General features: G+C 42.4%; 2 protein-coding genes across 2 annotated transcripts in view; one reads left to right on the top strand and one right to left on the bottom strand.

The window, feature by feature from the left end:
- Nucleotides 1-18,493, bottom strand: part of tmem244 (transmembrane protein 244) — a 26,871-nt gene extending 8,378 nt beyond the window's left edge. Inside the window, exons 1-2 of the mRNA XM_035995289.1 lie at nt 18,362-18,493; nt 8,460-8,557 (exon numbers count right to left, since the gene is read on the bottom strand). Of these exons, the coding sequence (XP_035851182.1) occupies nt 8,460-8,519 (60 nt within the window). The 5' untranslated portion in view covers nt 8,520-8,557; nt 18,362-18,493. The remainder of the gene's footprint in view (nt 1-8,459; nt 8,558-18,361) is intronic.
- On the top strand, nt 4,203-22,826 carry tmem200a (transmembrane protein 200A). The gene is made up of 6 exons (XM_035995288.1): nt 4,203-4,891; nt 17,874-18,008; nt 18,344-18,648; nt 18,828-18,991; nt 19,433-20,612; nt 20,651-22,826. Exons 2-5 carry the CDS (start codon nt 17,881-17,883, stop codon nt 20,546-20,548), a joined length of 1,713 nt encoding a protein of 570 aa, XP_035851181.1. The 5' UTR covers nt 4,203-4,891; nt 17,874-17,880; the 3' UTR covers nt 20,549-20,612; nt 20,651-22,826.

Genomic DNA, 22,826 nt, shown 5'->3' with positions numbered 1-22,826 from the left:
AGTATCAACACTAGGTGGCAGCATGGCCTCATACGCACAGGGTGAATTAATCCACTAATGAACAACCTACACAAGAACAAGATATGACGATAAGAGCCACATACACAACACTGGCAGCAACACATAAGATGCTTCCTGATGCACCACTCATATGTATGGATTTCTGATGATGGGGGTCATAAATGATTCTGCTCTAATATTTATTTAACTTTGAGATCTTGAATGAAAACAGGTCAGAGAGGGAGATGTGTTCCTCCATCATCTGCTCATAAAAAGACAGATAAGAAAGAATAGAGGGTGGAAATGATGGGGTGATGGAGAAAGTGATGGAGGCAGAGGTTAATGCAGAAATGACGACAGCTCAACATCCCCGTCTCCCTCCAGAAATAGCTAAAGAAACTACAATTCAACTCTTCAGCGTCACAGCCTGCGTATGTCTGTGTGTGCGGTAAAGCACATGCATGTGCACCTTTGTGTGAGAGTGAGAGAGGGGTTGGCTTGGCTGCCACGGTAACCTGCATCATTGTAACCATAGTGATGGAGAGCATGGAGGAGGTGGGAGGGGGGTATGGGGTAAGCAAGGTAGGCATCATTCCTATTTATCCCCCTGTGTGTGTGTGTGTGTGTGTGTGTGTGTGTGTGCGTGCGCGCTTACAGAAAACTAATCATACAGATCTCTCTTTTTATTCTCTTGATTTTCCTGCAATGTTTTTCACTTTTTTTAGCATTACAGTGTTGTTCCTTGCTCTGTATAACTGCAGTAATGGAGACAGATAATCACAAATAAGCTTCATCAGCTGGGATTACATTTCAACATTCGCTTTCTTGCTGAGAATTAAATGAGAAGATGGATCAAACTTCAGTGCCTACATGCTAAATATGAAGCTATCGCAAGCAGGTGATTATCTTAGCTTAACATAAAGACTGGAAACAGCTAGCCTAGCTCTGTCCAACACCTCTAAAGCTCTCTAATTTACATGTTATATCTTGTTTGTTTGATACGTACGTATAAAATGATAATCCATCATTTTACTTCAGGAAGTTATTGGTCCCAGCAAAGGAATATTCAGGCACATAATGATGACATTCATAAAGCTGCAACATCAGGTCAGTGATCTAATCCCTGTTTCAGCCCAACACAGCTGACGCTCAGCAGTGGGTGAAATAACAAGAACACTGGAAAGTTTGAAGCTTAAAAGCATTGCAGATGGATTTCAAGGCACTTATGAATTATTAAGCCCAAACTAAACCTCAGCCAGGCCTTTTTCCAAGGAGCACAGTGAAGATAAAACAAACTATAATTCTGGTAGTCCGTTTATTTTTTTTTTTTTTATAATCAAATGAAACGGTTGCAGCACATTAAGATATCAGTATGAAGCATGATATGAGTATGAAAAATGGGACTAATGGAGAGAATACAACAGCGTGCTCCTGTATCTAAAGGGAGTGTTTACACCACATGAGTGAGTTCAAACAATCTGTGTCGTATCCACAGCAGCAGAGAAATGAACACACTCTGTTTTTAAATTCTTTGGAAATTAATTCAGCACAGAGAGAGGGGGAGAGATGCTTATAAGAACACTGAGGTTCATTGACCTACATGACAATGTGTTGTAGGAGCAGAGAGGCTGTATTTATCATTCAGTGTGTGTGTGTGTGTGTGTGTGTGTGTGTGTGTCACACACTTTGACACATCATAATTCATTCCAGATATACAAAAACAGGCAACAGCAGCAGTAATTAGGAGGAAAGTGAGGAAGACGTTTGAATGACAGGTGGTCGTAAGAAAGAAAGAAAGAAAGAAAAAAAAAAAGAATTTTAATAGTCATTTTTCACAAAGATTTAAAGACATCACTTTGGGTTTCATGGATTCTCTGATGGCCATTGTTTTTTTCAAACTATTTTCTGACATTTTGTCGAACAAAAATTAATCGAAAATGATAATCGCTTGTTGCCGCCCTAAACCATTTTGTCTACATGTCCCTCCCTTTCCAGCTAATTAGCCAATCATCACCTTGCATGTCCTCTGTTGGCTTTCTTTTTTTTAGATTATTTTTTGGGCATTTTCAGCCTTTATTCTGATAGGACAGCAGAGGACATGAAAGGGGAGAGAGAGCAAAGGGCCGCAGGTCAGAGTCAAACCCGGGCCCGCTGCGTCGAGGAGTAAACCTCTATATATGGGCGCCCGCTCTACCAACTGAGCTATCCGTGCGCCCCCTCTGTTGGCTTTCACCAATCATACTTTGATCCATTGAGATTAAAAATGCTCAAGACGACCAATTCTGTCCTCTCCTCCACTCTCTTTTTTTTTTTCTCTTTTTTATTTCACCTGTACTCTACTTCCTCACATTGCCTCCTCCTATCCTAGCCTGGTCCTAACAGACTCTGGTACATTTCATTTGTACAGAGAGTCTGGCCACTCTCCATTCACAAGTATTAACTTCCTTGAAGGTGGGTACTCTGTTGAAGTTTAAAACTATTGGATCTGCCCAGAGCAACTCTGGATCTGCCATAACCAATCGCTAACGTTTGGTCGTGACGTCGGCTTAGCATCGCTAGTGTTCGCTTTAGCCAACTCCTTCATCACTAATGGAGCGAGCTGGAAAATCTAACTTTTCCCGAACCCCGTGGGGAGGAGGGCCACAACATCATGGCCACCAACAAAACTCAGCAAAGAGTGTTCTTGCTCGGGCTTTAACTTCTGGATATTCGGCAGCGTTGCCACAACGGACTGAATGGCTTCGCTCGCATCTTTCTCCGCCGCCATTACGGAACTACAACTCTAGCGCACGGCCTCAACAGCATCGTTCTCAGCCACTCCCTCTGTTCGCTGATTGGACCGCCAAAAATTTGGCTGGAGAAAACCCAAGACTATACCGCAAACCCAGACGTAGTACTGAAGGGAAATGAAAATTGAGCGTAACTACGTAGGAGAGCGGAGCCAGGCTACTCCTATCCTCCACATCCCCTATTTCCTCCTCTCCACCTTTTTACCCAAAATCCTTTTCCTCTCGGTTACATTTTCCCTTTAATTATGTAGCTACAGGCCGCTGTCCACAGCTGCTTACAATAAGTATAACTCAAAAAGTCAACACATTTTCTAAATCTCATAATCCCAAGTAGGCTCGTAAACAATAAATGCAGCAGTCAACAATGTATGGCATTGTTTTTCCTCTCTTTCTCCCACACTCTCTCCACATCTCTGTTGTTTCTCTCTGCCCCTCTACAGCGTGTTTTCATTTCCATCTATTATGGAATGTAAATACAGCAACTGACTGACCACTGCACCATGGATACGACTTCAACAAGAATCTCCACAAGAGCAAGAGAAAAACACTAAGTGGGAATGCTTGAGGACCCCAAACGTTTATTTTTAGTGTGTGTGGTGCAGAGTTAAGGTTGGCGTCATGTCTGTCATTGTCAGGTTTAAGATGGAAAGATGGCACCCGAGGACCAATGTCCTAATGATTGTGAACAAACGTGTGTGCACGTGTTCAGCTGTACAAATCTGGCCTGGGTGTTTTACTTCTCACCAACTTAATCTCAGCCATGTGAACAAAAAATTGTCTTTCTCACACACACACACACACACACACACACACACACACACACACACACACACAGCTTATTGTACAAAATATCTGGCCAAAACGTCTGTCTTACATTCTCTTCACCTCGCCCCAGTTGGTGTATTTTCATTAAATCAACTCCAGCATGTAGATACAGGAAATGACACGCATGCCAACATCTGCAACATTTCTTGCTGCCCTCTCTTTCTCTTGTGTTTGTGGAGACAGAAAAGTTGAACAAAATAACACGCTGCTCTGTGTTTTTTGAAAACTCCTAACCTCTGGGAATTTGAGCTCTATCTCACATGAACACACAATGAGTCACTCATGCCAATATTACAGCTGTGAACACTTTTTCTGTTTTTTTTTTCTTTCTTTTTGCTTTGTTGCTGCAGGAATGTTGTATTTCCTAAGTTTTGCATGCTGATACTGTATACAGAATCCTGCTGCATTGAACATCACAAGCTGATGCATTTTTCTCCTTGCTGAGCATCACCAAGGCTTCTCCCTCTGTCTTTCCTTATAACCAGTCACATGCAAGAAAAGCATGGCACAGTGCCTTGTTTTTCTCCATAAGCATACCATACCCAGCGCTCATACAAATCACTCACCCCCATCTCTCTCACGCACGCACGCACGCGCGCGATGAAAGCCTCTCACATTCCCACAAGCGCTTTGGAGGAATTGGATGGAGCTGCCGCGTCTCTCTCCGACTCAGAGGAATAAAAATACGCTTTACTCACCGTTCAACATTTTTCGTTCAGACGGAACAACGTGATGCCGAGAATTTCTACAAGAGAGTTGTATCTTTTTTTCTTTTCTTTGACGTGAACTCAAGTTTTTGGATGCGAATATCGGGAGAGAGTTTTACGCCCAGGAGGGACTTCACATCAGCGGCTTTTGTAGTCTTCCCCCCACCCCCCTATGAAACAAGGAAAAAAAATGTCCGCAGGGAAATTACAACCTGAGCGTTTACGACTTTAAATAGGCGGAATGTTTTAAAGGATTTCCCTCGAGTCGTAATAAGGAGCGCCCTCATTGTCCTGAGCGCACATCGTCTCCGTATGGCGGAAAACGTGCTCCGCGGTAAATAAAGTCAACATAAGACACCTTAAAAGCTCGCAAACCCAATTGAACTGTGCTGCTGTTCCCAAGCCCTGCACGAGAGTAGAACTGCCTCCTGTCATTTGATTTTTTTTTTTTACGGAATGGCATTTCAGTGGAAGTTGCCTTCAAATGGCTTTTCACTTTCCCCCAGGTTATGGCTACCCTTTCCATGCCTAATGGCACAGTGACAGTGAAACACTCGGATCTTTGCAAAGGTAAGACCTGAGCTGTGCTCCAACTGTTAAACAATCCAAGTTGACAGCTATCCAGTCTATCCTTTTATTCCCATCCATATTTAATGACGTTTTGATTAATATTTAAAGAAAAACGAAGTTAAACATGAACAATCAGATCCTGACAGACTGATAACCATTAGTGGCTACATCAATGAGCCATTTACTGTAATTGATGGTGTTTTAAGCTTTAATATGATTTTAAGATAGTCCATCGTATTGTAGGCTATGCTTTTGTGTGTGTGTGTGTGTGTGTGTGTGTGTGTGTGTGTGTGTGTGTGTTTTATTGAGGAGGGAATACAACAATCTGTTGGGTCAATCAATTCATCATTGGTGACTTGCCAATAAACCACAGCATGTTTTTCTCCCATCCCAGAATGCACTGTGTGGACTAGCCAGACCCTCCTCCACAGCGATGTGGAGGAGGGTCTGGCAAAGCGAGACTACATAACGGGCAGGGAGTTGCAAGTCCATCATTTGGCCACTATGTACAATTTGCTTCAATGCCCGGAGCTAAGTCCTTCTTCCCAGAGCCAGCAGTCACGTGCATGTGTTTTGTGGGAAAAAAAGTGATCAGCAACGTTTGATTGAATGTAACAAGATATTACAATTAATCTTTTTTTTTTTTTTTTTTTTTTTTTTTTAAATGTCACAGAAGTGAGTAAAAGCATTTAGCACAATTTGGTCACTTACATCACTTACTGAAAAGTGCTTAGCTCCCATAAGGTTAGGCCTAGAGGATTGAAACTTTATACAGGTGTTGTTGACAAGATATAAAAATGTATGTGTGTTGTTTAACATAGTGTGGCATAAAGCATGTTTTTGTTATTGCTATTTGTGTGTTATGTTTAAACTGATGTAGTGTAGGCTGTGTTTTGATCACATGCTAAACAAGCACATTTTCAGAAATGAGAAGAATTTAAGTTTCAAATGCAGCCTAATGCATGCATTTTGGGCTTGCAGTTCTTCTGTTATACGTTTTTCCATTCAGGTATGGCAATTAGACAAAAAAGAAAATAAAGACGTTGCATATTATCAGTATCAGTGTATCCCTCTGCACATACATGGCCCTGCACAGTGAAGGTCAAACAACAAACACAATGTTTAAGAGGAGGAAAGACAACAGAAGCTCTGGCGCTTGTGTTATCGTCTTTATCGTGTGATTTACATGTGGGTGAGTTAGGAGTAATTGTCACCTTGAGAGCTGTTTGAAATACAAGGGGAACTCACTGAGTCACATGGCTTTTAGTGAGACATCGTTCGCTGCCAAACACTTTACGCAGAAATGCATCTGAGTTTAATTTGAGACTCATTAAAAAGTCAGGCGACATATCAGCTAATCCTCCTTCACACGCATCCAGTAACTGGATAATCCTGTTTAAAGACCCCTCTGGGAGGTTAGCACTTCCGTCACTTTGTCGTTCCGAAGACTCCCAAAATGATGGGCATGCCCACCAACCACCACCAGATAATACGATTTCATCCTGTCTGAGGAAAATATTCAGGTGTATCTGATTTAAGACATTATTCCTGCCTCCGCTGAGAATGTTCTAAAAGGGCAAATGAAATAAAAACGGTTATTGGAAAACTTTATATTAGTGAAATTAAATTATTTCTGAAGCTGTGGAGAGTGGGCCTTTAGAATCCAAACATGGACACCACAAAGGTCCCAGGACGACACTGCTGCAGGGCAGTCGGGGACAGCTGCTGCCTCAGAATGAGTGTGGGTGACTGAGTGAAAACCGGGGCTGTGAGGGAGACAGAATGAGTCATTTTGCTAGAATTAACAGGGGGATCACACACACACACACACACACACACACACACACACACACACACACGGCACCTGGCATGAGGATCTGATGATTCAAAGCTTAATTCAATTGAAAAGAGCTGAATTTATCAGTGTGGATGCAAGACTTTGAAAAAAAAAAACGTATGTATCATCAACATAATGAGGAAGAAAAGCAAACAAGATGGTGAAGACGGTGCAGGATTTGACATTCGAGTGCTTGCATCAGAAAATGTGCTGCTGAAAGGTCAGCAGGAAAACACAAAGTGACATATTCTCCAGACAGATGACTCACCATTGACCGTGAGTCTGTAGGAGTAAAGCAATGCACAAACACATGCTTGCTATCTTTTTATCTTTTGCTCATTCTTGTTCCTGTGGTAGAAATTCCTCCTTCCTCCTTTTTTCCTACTCAATGATCTTGTGATCACATCAAATGGACATGAAACACTTTTTCAATCAAAAAAAGTCTGCTTCTTTAAAGAACTACAAGGACAGCAACATGCAGTGTTGGGCAAGTTACTTTTAAAAAGTAATTAGTTACTAGTTACTTCTTCCAAAAAGTAACTAAATTAGCTACTCAGTTACAAATTATTAAAGTAACTAGTTACTTCAGAAAGTAACTATTGCGTTACTTTCAAGTACATTTTTAAATGCTCAAATGTGACCCCACCTCCACCTACCCCTCTTTAACGGAACTTAAAATACATGTGTATGTTCAATTATTTATGATAAATCTGAATATTATAATGAAATGGACACTTAATACAATACATTATTAACAGAAACAATGTACACAAATCTAAACTATTTTAATGTTGCTGTGGGACAAAGTGAGACTAGCCTCCAATCAAATGCCATGTATGTAGATATTATGTTTATATAGTGGATCAACACAAATAACACAACACCTCAACAGGCCACAACCGGGCAAAATTAGAAGAAGAACAGTAAAAAAAAGTCTTTGCCTCTCGGCTCAGACTCAGAGATCTAGTCGCATTTTTTGGCAGTAACGGCGTTATTAAGATGGGAAGAGTAATCAATTTAATTCAAACGATTACTCGTTACTGAAAAAAAGTAACGCTGTTAGTAATACCGTTATTTATAACGCCGTTATTTATAACGCCGTTATTCCCATCACTGGCAAAATGACATCGTGTAAACATACATGCCACTTTCCTAAAGCCAAGTGGTGTGTTATCTGGACGCATTTTGAGCTATCCGCGTGTATGCTATGCTGTATACAGCGGACGGCAGTCTGCAACAACACAGCCTAAACATACACTCCACTTTCTAAAGCCACGTGGCGTGTTATCGCGAGGCTACGGTTGGGTTTAGGAAACGTCACATGCAGGTTGGGTTTAGGAAAAGAAGAACGGGGTTGGGTAATTTAAGTCAATGGAGGCCAAACAGCATTGATAAACACACTAAAAAGCGAGTATGCGTCTTAATAACGCGCAAATAATGGCATACGAATTGGCGTGTCATGCATACGCCACTTCATGAGATCAGTCTAAGGACAGAGACCTTAGTCAGGAAACAAGATGTTGAATATTGTGAACCAACACAGCATTTGAAAATGTGATAAGAGAGAGAGAGAGAGAGAGAGAGAGAGAGAGAGAGAGAGAGAGAGAGAGAGAGAGAGAGAGAGAGAGAGAGAGAGAGAGAGAGAGAGAGAGTGAGTGAGTGAGTGAGTGAGTGAGTGAGTGTGTGTGTGTGTGTGTGTGTGTGTGTGTGTGTGTGCTGATAAACACTCACCCACCAAACCCTATAGGATGGCGGTTCCTCCTCAAAGGTTTCCAGTTTTTTTTCCCCCATGTGGTGAGCTGGTGGCCAGGGTTCATGTCCTTGTCTTTCTGGAAAAGCAAATATAATTACATTAGGGATTGACAAATGTGTGGTAATCCATGTCACAGCTTTGTGTCACCTCATCTCATCTCTCTGTGATACCTTACTGTCACATACTGCCAGGACCATACTAATAGTGGTCTTTCATGTGGCAGCCCATTATAACTACTCTGTACTGTTTACTTTAGGTTTGTGGGGACCATTTACAAAGCATGCAACACAAGCTTGAATTTGACTTTCCACCCTCTGGGCAGCTATTTGGGTTCAGTTCATATTCATTTCACAGCAGGAAGTAATGAAAATCTACTTAATGAAATGAAACATCCTAAGATTATCCCCTCACAGGAAACAGCTTATTTTTGCTAAAGTTGTGTTATCATTGTGTAGTAATGTAATAGCAGGAAGGTAAGTTTTAACTACTCCTCCATGTTAATGTGTTTATGGCAGCTGTGGGGATATCGGCTGTTCAACAATCTGTTGCTAAAAAGCATCACATTTGTGGGCTATTTAGTCTGAGAAATAAAACCTGGGAGGCACAAAAAGGCAATCGTGGACATTGTAAAAGGGATCACATGAACTTCTTCCATTATAGGTTAATGCTTTATTTTGGTTTTTGTAAGAAACACACTAAGAGGATTTCCAAAGAATGTTTTCTATTTGTCACAGCATTTCCCCCCAGCACACATTTGGTATAGTGATTATCTACTGATTAATGTAATATAAAGTGCACACAATTTGTAGTTAATGAGCTGAAACATGCCAAACAGTGAAGTCCTTTAACAGACATAAAACATTGGTCCTTAGACAGTTAGTCCACTATCCTATCCTATATTATACTATAATATATTAGATTGTATATATATATACTAGACTGTCAGCAAACCTCTGAAGGAAAACATGTATTTATTTAATTCATGAGTTTAAAAATGAGGACATTTCCAATGTGTTACACTATCATTTGAGCTGACTTTCTCTGTAGAGTAATGTGCAGGAAAACTACTTCAAATTGTTTGTATATGGTCAAGAACATTTTGAGTAGTAATCCATTAAGCTTCTCCGCAAACCTAATATGGAAACAGATTTATCAAATCAGGACTTCTTTGCTGACGGCTTTATTTGGTAGGTGTATAAAATGTGAGAAATTAGTGCTGGAAAGCGAGTTTTTCTTCGTACTGGTACCGTAATGGCACAAATAGACGCGCATCAAAATCAAAGCGCGGCTCACTAAACCGCAGTGTTCTACGGTTCTGCTCTGTCTGTCTCGTCTGTCCCATGTCCCTTTTCCTGCCGCAATGTTATCAGCTGTTGCGCACCTCTCCCTCTATTTTTGCCTCTCTCTCTCTCGACCCTTCACAGAAAAACAGCTGATCTCAATTCAATTCAAAGGGGCTTTATTGGCATGGGAAACAGATGTTTACATTGCCAAAGCAATTGCCAATTGTGCGAGTTGTGTGACAGTTGGCAGTCCTGACTTATGCTGGTAATTTCCAGCAGGCTTTGCAAGAGAACAGAACAACCTTTCTATATTCTGAACATTTGCCAAATCTCAAATGTGGCCATGATACTCAGAAAAAAAGTACTAGTGTTGTTTTGAGGTTAGTCTTTGACTCCCAGCTCAATGATATTATGGCAGATGACCTTAACTGCAGCAGCAGGGTGTCTGTTAAATCCAGCTCAGGTGGAAAAAAAGAGCCACTGGGACATTATTATTATTTTTTTTACATTTATTAGAGCAATTTGGCCTCAGTTAACCTTACCAGTACAGTTTATGACACACAAACAAAAACACATTGTAAGTGTAATGGGAGACATAATGGATGATCATTGTTCTCTCCCTACCACACTCTCTCATTACATCTCTCCTCTATGCTTTCCTTCTTACTCCATCTGTGTCCATATTACATGCCTTTCTCCATGACATGTTAGCATACAGTTGAGTTCACTGAGTTGTGTCATTTGAGACTAACTTTTCTCAGTGTGTTTCTAGAGTCAAAAAAATTCTCTGGAGTTTGTTACTCGTAGATCAAAGCACCTCCTCTATTCTCTCTCTCCCCATCTTCCCCCTTTGGATGTCTTCCTATGATTCTGATACTTCTACTCCTTTCGTCTTTCTATCCTACCCGTGCGTTTCTCTTTCCTCTTCCACACTCTCCCATCATATTCTCTCTAAGGTGTGGAGAATTGTAGAGCTGCAGCACAAATCGCATAGATGAAGATGCAATTAACACGCCGAACATGAAGCTAACGCGTAAATGTTGAGTGTAAAAAAAAAAAAAAAAGCAAGCACCTTTCTGTTGCTCTCATCCTCTCTTCATATGTGGTCTCTCCCTTTCACTACCTCCTCTTCTTATTTCATCCAACTTGCAAACCCCTCCCTAGTTCTACTCTGGCATCCTTTGTTGTCTCCTCCTTTCCTCCCCCTTTCAATAACGCATCTTTGAAATTGATGGAGAGGTGGAGTGAAATCACACCATGTGTGACATAAAGGTTGGTTTTTGCCAAAAATCTAAATCTAAATGACACATGAGAAATGCACCCTTGTTAAAAGGATTGTGTTTATTATGATATACCTGTCATTCCTGTGCACACAGCTGGTAGTTGCTATAGAAACGTGTCACCTTGCAGCAGCACATGTAGTTGCTATAGGGACAATACATCACGTGACATCGCCATATAGATAACACCACAGAGGAAGTGATATGTAGAGGAGGAAATTTCTGCTCTGAAAAGATTTTTAAAATGTAACTCATGTAAGAGTGTCTGTAAATGTTCAAATGTTTCCAGTAATGGAATAAATCTGCTCCCTGATGGGTGAGGTACGTTTTTTCAGTAGTTTCGTTGCCTCACTGTGAGTTTGCACAGATAAATGGCAGGAGCAATTCATTATTAAAGTGATCACACAGAGGCTAAGTCATGATTTATTAAACACTAATTTAGGAAACTGCTTATTACGGCAGCGATGTGGAAGAGCGGTGGATTTCACATTTATTTATAAGTTGTTTCTGATAGGAGGTGTAGAAAACTACAATTTATATTCAGTTTGCGTATGATCACCGTGTGATTAACAGAGCCACAAATTGGGTGTTAGGTGTTGAGCACAAGTAACTGAGGTTTCATGTGGTCACTGCCGGTGCGTCTGTTACGGCAGAATTTCGTTGGTTTCTTACTCCTAGTTGTTAAAATGACAGATGCGCTTGGCTTGTTTTCTGCTTCTGTCCTGTCATCACCGGCAAGAAAAACACTCTTTTATTGCCAGGCCTTTCTTTTACACTCATCATTTCACCTTGTCTCCTTCAAAATAGTTTTTTACCATTGTTGTTAACTGTTGAGCTTTTTGTTCAGGCTTTCAGTTTCTGGTCATGACTTAGACACCTTTTCTCTCTTTCCTGTCTCCTTTCCTCTATCCTTCTCCTGTACTCACATCCATCCCTCCCTTTCTCATCTCTCAGTAAACAGAGGAAATCTCTCCCCCTGCTCTTAAAACATTGTGTGGGTTCCTATTTGACGCACACCAAGGAGCGAAAGGAGCGAATCAAGTAGAGAGAGAGAGAGAAAGTGAGAGAGAGAGAGAGAGAGAGAGAGAGAGAGAGAGAGAGAGTGAGAGAGAGAGAGAGTGAGTGAGAGAGAGAGAGAGAGAGAGAGTGTGAGAGAGAGAGAGAGAGAGAGAGAGAGAGAGAGAGAGAGAGAGAGAGAGAGAGAGAGAGAGAGAGAGAGAGAAAGAGAACAAGAGCAGAAAAACCAGAGAAACAAGGCTGGTTGTGTTTGTCCTTGTGTGATTCACCATCTGTGGTAAAGCACTTTCCTACTGCAGTATTACCAATAAGATGATTGACATGAAAAATACATTAAGATGTGAGAAGGAGAAAAGAGGGTAGGAGGAGAGAACGTCTGGTCCTGTGTGTGATTCAGTTACTTTGAATACTAAAAGCTTTGTTGCTTTGAGATATGTAGAAGAAAAGGAGGGGAGAAAGAGCGACGTGACCAAATAAAAGAAATTTAAAATTAGAAACAGATTAAAATAGATCTGAGGGGAGAGAGGCTAGGGGGAGGAGAAAGACAAACAGACAGAGATGAGATGAGAAAGTCAGCTAGGGTGGAGGAAAAGGAGATAAACGAGGAAAAAAACAATAATCAGGGTCACAACCAGAATGCGTTAGCACACAGACTGAAAGAGAGAATGAAAGAAAGAGGAAGGGAGAGAGATTTGCAGACTACAGTGCATACTTCTTGGAGGAAGAAAGAGAGACAGAGAGAGATGCGGAAGCAAGGAGGGAGAGAGAAATTACAAAATAGACAAGACAAAGGTCATGGGTGTGTTCTTGTTCCCATGCTAAATCGGTTTTATCTTCTTATACAGTATACACAGACATGCACACGGCACAGAAAACTGGTAACCAAATAGATACATCCGAACAACTTCGCTATTTACATCTTAATACACTTTTTTTGTCATTTAGAAAACACAACCTATTATTAATCTACAACCTTACAGTGAAAACACGACGACGCGTAAGCGTGGCATATAGCCCGTTAAGCATATAGCCCGATAGAAAGAGACAGGATGAGTGGGCAAAACTGTGGTAATTGTAGCCTATATGTGGCTGTGTGTGTGTGTGTGTGTGTGTGTGTGTGTGTGTGAGTCACTCTCTCTGTCCGTCCGTCTCTCTCTCCGTGTGCCTGATCGCGTGTCTTGCTGTGAGAAGTCAAGACAGCCCAAATCACCATGAACCTAGGTGTTTTTATTTGGAAATGTGTTTTATTTTATATATTAAGCATCCGGCTGCACTGTGGTCTTCCTGTATGTGATTACCTGCCTGGCTTGACACATTCGCTCGCGTCGCGCCCAATAAATAGAGGAGACGGCGAAACCATTGCTGCAGCGCTCGGGCCGACGCGGCCGCTCCGCGCCTGGTATGAACGGACAGATTGGATAACATGGGCGCCGAAATAAAAATAGCTGCGCTATGCCGCTTCCGCACCCGGTGGGTTTTCACTGTTATGCTGGTGGCTCTTCTAGATCTTATACCCTAAAATAATGCTCATGATTAATAAGATTTTTAAATGCTTTATGGCTATTCAAGAAGGCTGAACAGCGATATACAGTGTATGTCTGGGGACAGCCTAATGCTGTGTTCACACCAAAAAGGGATCATTTGTTTTTTTAGTCGAGTTACTCGTGTGAGTTGGCCAGAGGATGGGGGGCTCCATGTAGATACCAACAACGTTTCCTGCCGCTGTGTCTTTCCGTCATCAACCATGGCCCAAATAACCACTAAATAACTACTATTGTTGCTTTGTACATGTTGTGGAAGTCTCTGATACGTCGGAAAACCAAACGCCGTTGTGTCTGGGTTCATTATACATCATCCGGAGGCACACACAGCTTGGTGAATTTCACTGCCCACAGATGGCTGCAATCATGTTTTTCCTTCATTTCTGATTCAGGAGTCAGGAGAATCTCAACGCTGGTAGGCTTTTGCGACACAGCGTGACGCGGATTGAGAATACGCAAACATTCTATTTCCGTGTTTGCATTGACCTTGTATGTAATTGAGCCGCACGAAAGATGTGCTTCGAGTTTGGTGTGAATACAGCATAAGTATGTTAAATGTGTGTAGGAGCAAGAAAATTATGCAAACTGTTTTAAAATTTCCAAAGATTCCATGTGAAGGTGGTGCTTCAGCTGAGGTGGTGATTCAGTCTTTCCAGTGTATTGCACCTGACACCTCAACTGCTGGGGATTACTGTGGTGACTTTTAGTTTCATATTTTCACCCAAAGGACCCTATTTTAACGATCTGAAACGCAAGTATCAGTAAGTAAGTAAGTAGCTTTGTGGGCGGATCTCGGGCGCCGTTACTGTTATACTGGCGGGATAAATGACTCTTGCGCCCGACGCAAATCTGAAATGGGTTGGTCTGAAGTAACTACATTACTCATAGGTGTGGTTTGGGCGTAACGTGCAATAAACCAATCAGAGCGTTATCTCACATTCCCTTTAAAAGCAGGCGCGCTTGTTCCATGGCGGATTGCTATTGTAATGGCGGATTTGCTAGGCGCACGCTCTCAATACATCCATGGGCACACGCCAGGAGCAGTTCACAGCCGAGGAGACGTTTGCTATTGATTTTTCTTTTTGATAAAATGTAAATAAAGAAATGTCACAAAAACATACTTTCCGATGTTTTGGGCTCACTCTCACTGAATCACGAGGTTATGAAGGCATGGTGATATTTTTGCAATGTAGTCTAACATTAGACCGAGATTACCTCACTATAGACGATGCAGCTCTTCTGTCTCTCCTCTATCGTGCTGCTGCTGGGGCATTTGGGTTAAGTGGCATCGGCACATGCAGTTCAACATGACATCTCCTTAAGTCCTCTAATATTTCCTCATTTATGTCATCAACACATCCATGATTCATGGAAATGTGTAAAACAAGGTCATATTTTTCCTTGTATTTATGTATGGTTAGCAAAAATGGGAACTGCTGGGTCCGTGAGATGAGAGAAGCAAAGTGTATGTGCGGTGTGCACACTCTATATTACGGCCAAGCATGCGCCCTTAAAATAGCATCTGAATAACGCGCCACTGACTTTAGACTAGGTTTTTCCTGGTCTGTGGCGGAACTGTTTTCTGAAACTGCAAAATAGCACAGGGAACGTTTGCGCCGGAACACGCCTCCTCTTTTTGCTGAACCGCCGTGAGTCTGTGGAGGGAAAAGTCCGCTGTGCGTCGGGTGTACAAAGTCAATTGCGCTGGGTGCAAAATAGGGCCCAAAATGTTAAAGTTCAAGAGCAGAAGTAACGACATGGCACCAAACAAAAACAGTCAATTCATTTGACGCAATGAAGTTAGCTACCTTTGCCAGAATTTGATCTGAAGAGGAATACTTGAAATTGCCATCCACCTTGGATATTCAACATCAGATTTACTCAGTTTAATCCTCTTATTGCTAAACAGGACAGTGCTAATGTTCATGTGAGCCCAGATTAACAGACATTTAGAAACCAAATGATTCTTCCGGTATAAGCCTGTGTTTGTTGTAAACCATTTTCCCTTTAAAAACTATTATTAGACATCTGAGCAGCCGGTGAGCAGAGAGACTATGATTCATTTGAATATTATGTCATAATTGCAGCACTGTATTTCCAATTTTATAACTGCAACAACAATGTAAATAGTGACAACAATGCCAACAATAAAAATACTAATGATGGATTTGAATTAAAATGAATACAAAAATGATCCAAGATTTTTTTTAAACACAAGCCATGTGTGTTTATCTCTTATCTTGTTTTCTGAGTGTCTCTCTCATACACACAGGGAGAAAGCAGTCAACAAACCTCCAGCAGGCGTAAATGTTTGACTACACACAAACACACACACACACACACACACACACACACACAGACACACACACACACACACACAGACACACACACACACACACACACACACACACACACACGCACAACCCTGCACATGTTGTCCTGAAGGCTGACGGCCAAAAACAAAGACATCACCAGTAAACAGAGGCGATTGTACTGGGTGTGTACATTTTTCTGTGCTTACATCTGTATCACTGCTAAACTGTCAAACAGCATTTGTCGAACTTGAACTGACGCTGAAAGTCGGGCACACTTTCCCTGCAAAAGTGTGTAAAACTGTCACCTACAGGCAGCTTTTCAGAAGCCACTGCTGTACGTGAGGCGACACGCCTGCGTAAAAAAGACGACAAATAGTGCTGCTCAATTGTGAGAGATGCTGCACGTACATCTCATATATTCAGAGCATCTGGCAGACTTTGACTGTGCTGATTTGTGCATCCCTACACCTGTTTTTAAAAATGGTTGTTGTTGGTAATGTTTTTTAATGTGAACTAGTGCAGTGCCTGTTCAAAATGTGCCTGTTTGGAATGGGTGATTGCTTGGCCTGTGGTATTGCTGCTTGTAGAATTCTTCAAAACCAAATTGTACCCCAAACCATTTAATATGCACCTCCACTGTATAGCCTACCACTGACTTACAGTGTAGGCTACGTCTACATCAGAGGAAGACATTGTACTACTGTATTTACCTGACAGAGAACGTAATCACAAAATATCACAATGAAAATGTGGAGTAATCAGACATTAGCGTCATGGACTCCTGGCAGTGTGCTACCCATCCGGCCCCACATATCTGCGTTCATCAACCACCAGAACTGGATCGTGTGTGTGCACGCAGAGAGAGAGAGAGAGAGAGAGAGAGAGAGAGAGAGAGAGAGAGAGAGAGAGAGAGAGAGAGAGAGAGAGAGAGAGAGAGAGAGACATTGTCTCGTGTCGTATGATCGATAACGAATTTAACACTTCAGCAGAGGTGCTCATTTCAATTCAGGTTTAGTGGCTCGACGGTTAACGGTGAAGTATGGATTTGATTCACAGGGGTATTTTGGCGACGGTAATGTTATTAGTGTTGTAAGTAGACTTAATTAACCCGACCCAGGGTGTCTGCCCGGTTCAGCTCTGAGATTTTCTCGCATTGCACAGCGCTGTGAAGATATAATCTCAGAGATTACGTTATGTTCTGCCAGCTCACAGCAACTTAATACAATAGCAGGAAAAGAGTCCCCCCCGCTGTTGTAAAGCATTCTGCATGTGGCGTCTGCGTGTGATGTGTAGGTTACCTTCCCCCCAAACACGCCCCCAAACACGGACACACATATACGTCTCGCTGCCACTTGTCTGTAGCTGGCTGTGCTTTGCATGTGTGGAATTCTGAAACGTCCTTAAATTCGGGAATTGTCGTTTGTTTATTCAAAGTCAAAGACAGTCCAAAGTAGTGCAACTTAGCACATTTTTGTGGGTCTGAGGTGTATGTCACGTTTTAGCTGCCAAAGCTCCGCTGCTCTCTGTCTCTGGTCCTCAGGGTGAGAGGGGGAGTGGCCAGCGGCTAGAGCGGCAAAAGCCAATGTGTGCTCCTTTTACCTATATATTTAACAATATCTTTTGCATTTCTAATCCAAACAATGTCAAACTTGGCACTGCCCTTACTCGTGCCCGTAGCAAGACACCTGTCAAGTTTGAAATCCATCGGCCTAATGGTTCGAGAGATATGCGCATAACACACAGACGTTCCTGCAATTTATAGATAGATGTATGTACTATGCCTTTATCAAATAGATGTTTGCAGTTTTTTTCATCTTTTCGTGCAACAAACTGGTGTGCAACAGCTCTGCATCAGTGGTCGTTTAGTCCCAGGGTACAAACGTGCACACACCAGATGCTGGACGTACAGTACATGCTAAATGTATTACTAATATGCTGTTGCATGTGTATCTGCAGGTTAAGTATGACTGCAGCAGCAGGTGTGCTAACAGGCTTGGCTAAGCTAAAACGCCAAGACTCCGCCCGCTCTCAGCACCGGCCCTTACCTACATCGCCGGGCCTGGGAAACTCCGCCCCAGAGGCTGCCCCCAGGTAATTATCTTAGTCTTCTTTTCATAATTTCAATATTAATACAAAGATTACTAGAACCTGTATTTACAAATGAGCTTTTTTTTATCCACTACTTCTGGGCAACAGGAGACTGGTAGCAGTTTATTTTCTATGTGATTTATGAGTGACACTGGTATTAATGTTAAAAAAGCCAGCGTCGACCATTCACAAAAAACCTAGTGTGTGCGAGGTGTTACGGTCCATGCAAATGCTTTGCAATCTCTGTACACTTTTTGTATGGTGGCTGTAATGATGTCACTAAATATATGTCTCCAAAAAACTATCATTTCTGTTTTCTTTCCATGCTTTTCATTTAGAAAGCGGAAGCGACGCACCGATGTTGTGGTTGTACGTGGTAGGCTCCGCCTCTACTCCGCCTCCGGGTTTTTCCTCCTCCTTGGACTGGTCATCTTGGCCGTAGGGATTGGCATGGCGACGCTGGGTTACTGGCCGCACAGTGAAACCATGCCCTCAGCCAGAGCGCCGACCGGAGGAGGATCTAAGCCAGCAACTGCTGGAGGAACATCTGGAGGAACATCTGCCACAGGAGAAGGAAACAGAACCATGGTGGCCGTCACAGACAAGGACGCGGCTAACTCCAGCACGAGTCATAATGTGCAAGGTAAGTGAGCACAGGAATGAAAAGTTAACCACGGTTGTTTCATTAAATTGGTTCTGAAGGGTGATTTTTTTAAATGGACTGAGTCAGTTTATCTGTACTCTCGCTAAACACTTTTTTCTGCTCCATGGTTCATGAATTCAAATTCCTTATATTGAATGGCTCCTACGCTCTGCATGTAGGTACGCCCTCCAAGCAGACTGGGGGCGCTCTGACACGGTTCCTGGAACAGCATCGTCACTCTGAGAGGATGAAGATGTTCGGGCCCTTCACAATGGGCATTGGGATTTTCATCTTTATCTGTGCTAATGCCATTCTTCATGAAAACCGAGACAGAGAAACTAAGGTAGGTAGTAGAAATGAAATACTAGAGTTGCCAGTGGATTTTGAGGGTCTACATGCTAGCCGATAAACTGTAACAGGAAATATAAACAGAACTGATATTGCCTTGCCATGATGGAAACACTGATATGTGCAGAGATCGGTTGTACAAAAGGTCATGAAGGACAATTTAGAACAGGTTTTTCAAAACACAAAACCTGAGTCAATAGAATATGTAGTTATAATATTCCTCCCCAACACTGTATTCTCAGTTCAGTTCTTCCTCCACTCTCTACAAAATGAGGGGAATGCACAGTGCAGTCATCCATATTCATCATCTCTACTAACATGCAAATCATATTTCTGCCAACCTCATAACATCCCTAGCTCTGCAATTCCCCTCTGATCACGTTTCCTCTGCTCTTATGCCCTCTCTTTTTCTTCCTTGATTTCTCTTCTGCACTAGATAATCCACATGAGAGACATGTACTCCACTGTCATTGACATCCATCGCCTCAGGCAGAGAGAGCAAAAACAACACCATCACCGCAACAGCACCTATGCAAGAGAAGTTGGGGATCTTCGAGCCTTTGGAGCTGATAACGCAGCCTGGTTGGCCAGCAACTCTCCCCTGGCGTATTCCTCTCGGGCCGGAGGGGGAGGGTCTACAGAAGAAGAGGAGGTGCTGTTAGGGGACGAGGAGTTTCACAGACACAGGGGGCAGGCTAAGATGGATTGTAGCTTTGCGGGGCTGCTGGCGCCGCTCTACAAGGATCGCCCCTTCTGCGGCCCGGGCCTCGGGCTGGCTCGCTCGGATTCAGTACGCCACCAGTGGTCGGTGGAGGGAGATGGGGGGAAGGGAGGACACCATGCACGCTCTATTGTTTCCTCCTCCATATCTGCATTTACTCTCCCTGTTATAAAACTCAACAACTGCGTTATTGACGAGCCGGAGATGGAGGCGATTACTGAGGAGGAGAGAGGAGGAGAGAGGAGAGGCGGGCAGACGTCACAGCCTCTGAGCTCCATGGAGTCTCTGGTGGTTCCTGTACCATCTGTTGCCAAGGCCTCCAAACCGCCAAGCTTACACCGGAGTAACTCGGCCTCCTCTTCCTCTCACTGCTCCTCTGTCTCCTCTTGCTCCCTCTCCCCTGCTCCCTCCTCTACCTCAGGTTGCTGGCTCTCCCCGGGAGCAGCAAGGAGTGATTTTGGCTCCAACTCCTCCTTGCACATGCTCGGCAGCCACTCCAAATCTCTGGACCTGGAGCGTAGGCCGAGCATGCTCAGCGTGCACCCCGAGCAGCGCAAGCACCCCAGCTGGCCCCGCCTCGACCGTAGCAACAGCAGCCGTAGTAACAGTGGCAATCGGGGCAGCAGTAAAGGCTACATGCGGCTAGAGGACAGGGAAAGCGAGCAAGGGGAGCGGCTGTTAGATGCGTCAATGTCTGTTACAGACAGGCGCGACTACAGTAAGCGGGAGAAGCTGCTAATGATATCCAGGTCGCATAATAATCTGAGTTTTGAGCACGACGAGTTTAACAGCAGTACACTGAAGAGGGGCAGCTCTGAGACTCGATTCTGAAGACGCTGAACTAAAGGTTGAAGACAGTTCTGTAAATTTGTCTCCAGACAGTATGAGTGTACAGTGCGTTTTTGTCAGGGGAAAACTGATGCAACAGCTGCACCCGGGAGAGATGAAACTTAAACGTGGTTTCAAAGAAACTTTTTTTGAGCAGCAGGCTGGAGAGTAGTGAGTAATGGACCATCTTGCGCAGTAGAAGGTTCAGGGACGCTGAACGCCTGCTGTACCAGGTCCAGAGGTGCTGTGCCGTATTTGACCCTAACCTGTGAGCTCTGTTGAGGGAGACGTTCCCTACAGGGATCAATAAAGAATAAATCACATCATCAGTCTACTTTATACATAGTGTTAAATGCTTTCATTCCAGCTGCTGCTGGTGAAATCAAGGACACACTGGAAGCGCTTTGAGTACGTTTCTCCCTCCGCAGGTGGCAGTGACACAAAGGCAAATCTTTTATAACAATGTCACAAGGTACAACCTGAGAAATAAGCATGGACAGTTAAATATCAGAATACAAGAAGCTTTAAAAAAAACAAAGCTACGAAGTGCTTAATATGGTTGTATAGACACACTGAGGCTAATAATGATCATTTTCATTTTCAAAACAGACATGAAAACTTAACCAGAATCAGCTTGTAACTTATAGCCTGGTGTAAACCTATATAAGAACACGTAATGGCATACTGCAGCGACGAGGCTCCAAAAGACATATATTGTTTATAAGGTGGTTGATGTACGTTTGTGTGTCTGTTTGATCCTCAGATTGTAGCAGATGTAGAGATCCACACGAGTCAAACAAAACCAGTTACTATAACATAAATACGCTACAGCACAGATTGAGTTAAATCAAGATGCTGCAGGCTGCAAAATACAATAACAGAGTCAATGTTGTCCTTGCTGCCCTTTTCCCCAAGAACTATAGTAAGAAGTTGTGTATGTCTGCTAGAAAACTACAAGTAACAATCTCCGTCTATGGCTTTGCTAGAGGCATCTTGAGTTTATTTCTTACTAGAAAAGATCTTGATTGACTTCACTCAGGATATCACGTTGTCTACGTTGATAATTTTTTTTTAGAGCTATTCACAAAGCTATTCAGTATTAGAGAAAGCCCTAATATTTGAATATTTATAGACTTGACTACGAAGTATGATAAATTAGGGTTGTAACCAATGATTATTCTCATTAGTTTAGTATTTTTGATCAATCAATGCTCTATGAAATGCCAAAATGTATGACAAATTATCACATCTGGAGGTACTTCTACTTGATAAATGACAATTGATTAAGAGAATTGTCATTGATTCATTTCAAGTCAATCAACAATTTTTTTACTCTGCACTATTGAAAAAACAATATTTGAAACAAAAATCTGTATAAATGAGAGTGTAATGTATTGCCATTTCACTCGAGCCAACAGTAAATCACCATGTACACATTTATCTTGTGCTATATGTATAAAGTATGTGTATAAATCCAGGAAGCTGTAATATTTAAAGTCCAACTGAAGTTGTCTTGTCTGCTACAGCATACATATCTGCTTTTAAACAACAACCCACATTTGCTTTCCTGCTAATGTTTCCTTCTTATTTAACCTACAAAATTGAAAATACACGTCTTGTCCTTGTAGTTGTTGAACGAGCGGGCTAACATCAGTTTGCAGGCTACATAGCTAATTAGCTGCTCAGCTGCAGTCCATTAAACAGCACGTAGAAGTACCTGCAAACAGAACTTTGGTTCAGTTAGATGCTGGTTTAACACTGTCTGCACATGACATGCACACTACAGCACAAGTTTGTTTACTTTGTCGCTCGTTCCCTACGGTGTAACACCGGCACTCTGGCAGCCTGCAAGCTGCTGTCAATCAAACAAAGACACGCCTCTATAGCCGGCTGAGACGAAAAGGAGCATTTCTGTTATTTCCCCCAAGACCTTAAAAAACAGACAAAAAACTATAAACGATGCATTAAAAAAAAAAAACATGTTGACATTAGATATTTGACTGCAAAAAGGAACGACCAAATGTAATTTCAGTTGGACTTTAAAATGTAAGCCATGCCATTTTCTTCTACAGTTGCCTTTGGCACATCTTGTGTTGCTTTTTATTTGTTTATAATCTTTGGGACACTATTTACCACATGATGATGACGATTGCAGGTTTAAATTCAAGAATTCAGCTACTGAGCAACATAGTAATAATGTCTCAGCATCAGGAGAGCTTCATTAACTGGTTCCCAGCAGTTTATGGGTCAATGTCCAAAATAAATAGTGTTTTCACTGAAA

Source organism: Sander lucioperca, chromosome 19 (genome assembly GCF_008315115.2).
Source record: "Sander lucioperca isolate FBNREF2018 chromosome 19, SLUC_FBN_1.2, whole genome shotgun sequence".
Lineage (NCBI taxonomy): Eukaryota > Metazoa > Chordata > Actinopteri > Perciformes > Percidae > Sander > Sander lucioperca.
This window is presented reverse-complemented; position numbering and strand designations above follow the sequence as displayed.

Coding starts and splice junctions, on each gene's coding strand:
- tmem200a (XM_035995288.1), top strand. CDS start 17,881: ATGACTGCAGCAGCAGGTGTGCTAACAGGCTTGGCTAAGCTAAAACGC. Junction 18,009..18,343: donor GCCCCAGAGGCTGCCCCCAG/GTAATTATCTTA, acceptor CTTTTCATTTAG/AAAGCGGAAGCGACGCACCG. Junction 18,649..18,827: donor CACGAGTCATAATGTGCAAG/GTAAGTGAGCAC, acceptor CTCTGCATGTAG/GTACGCCCTCCAAGCAGACT.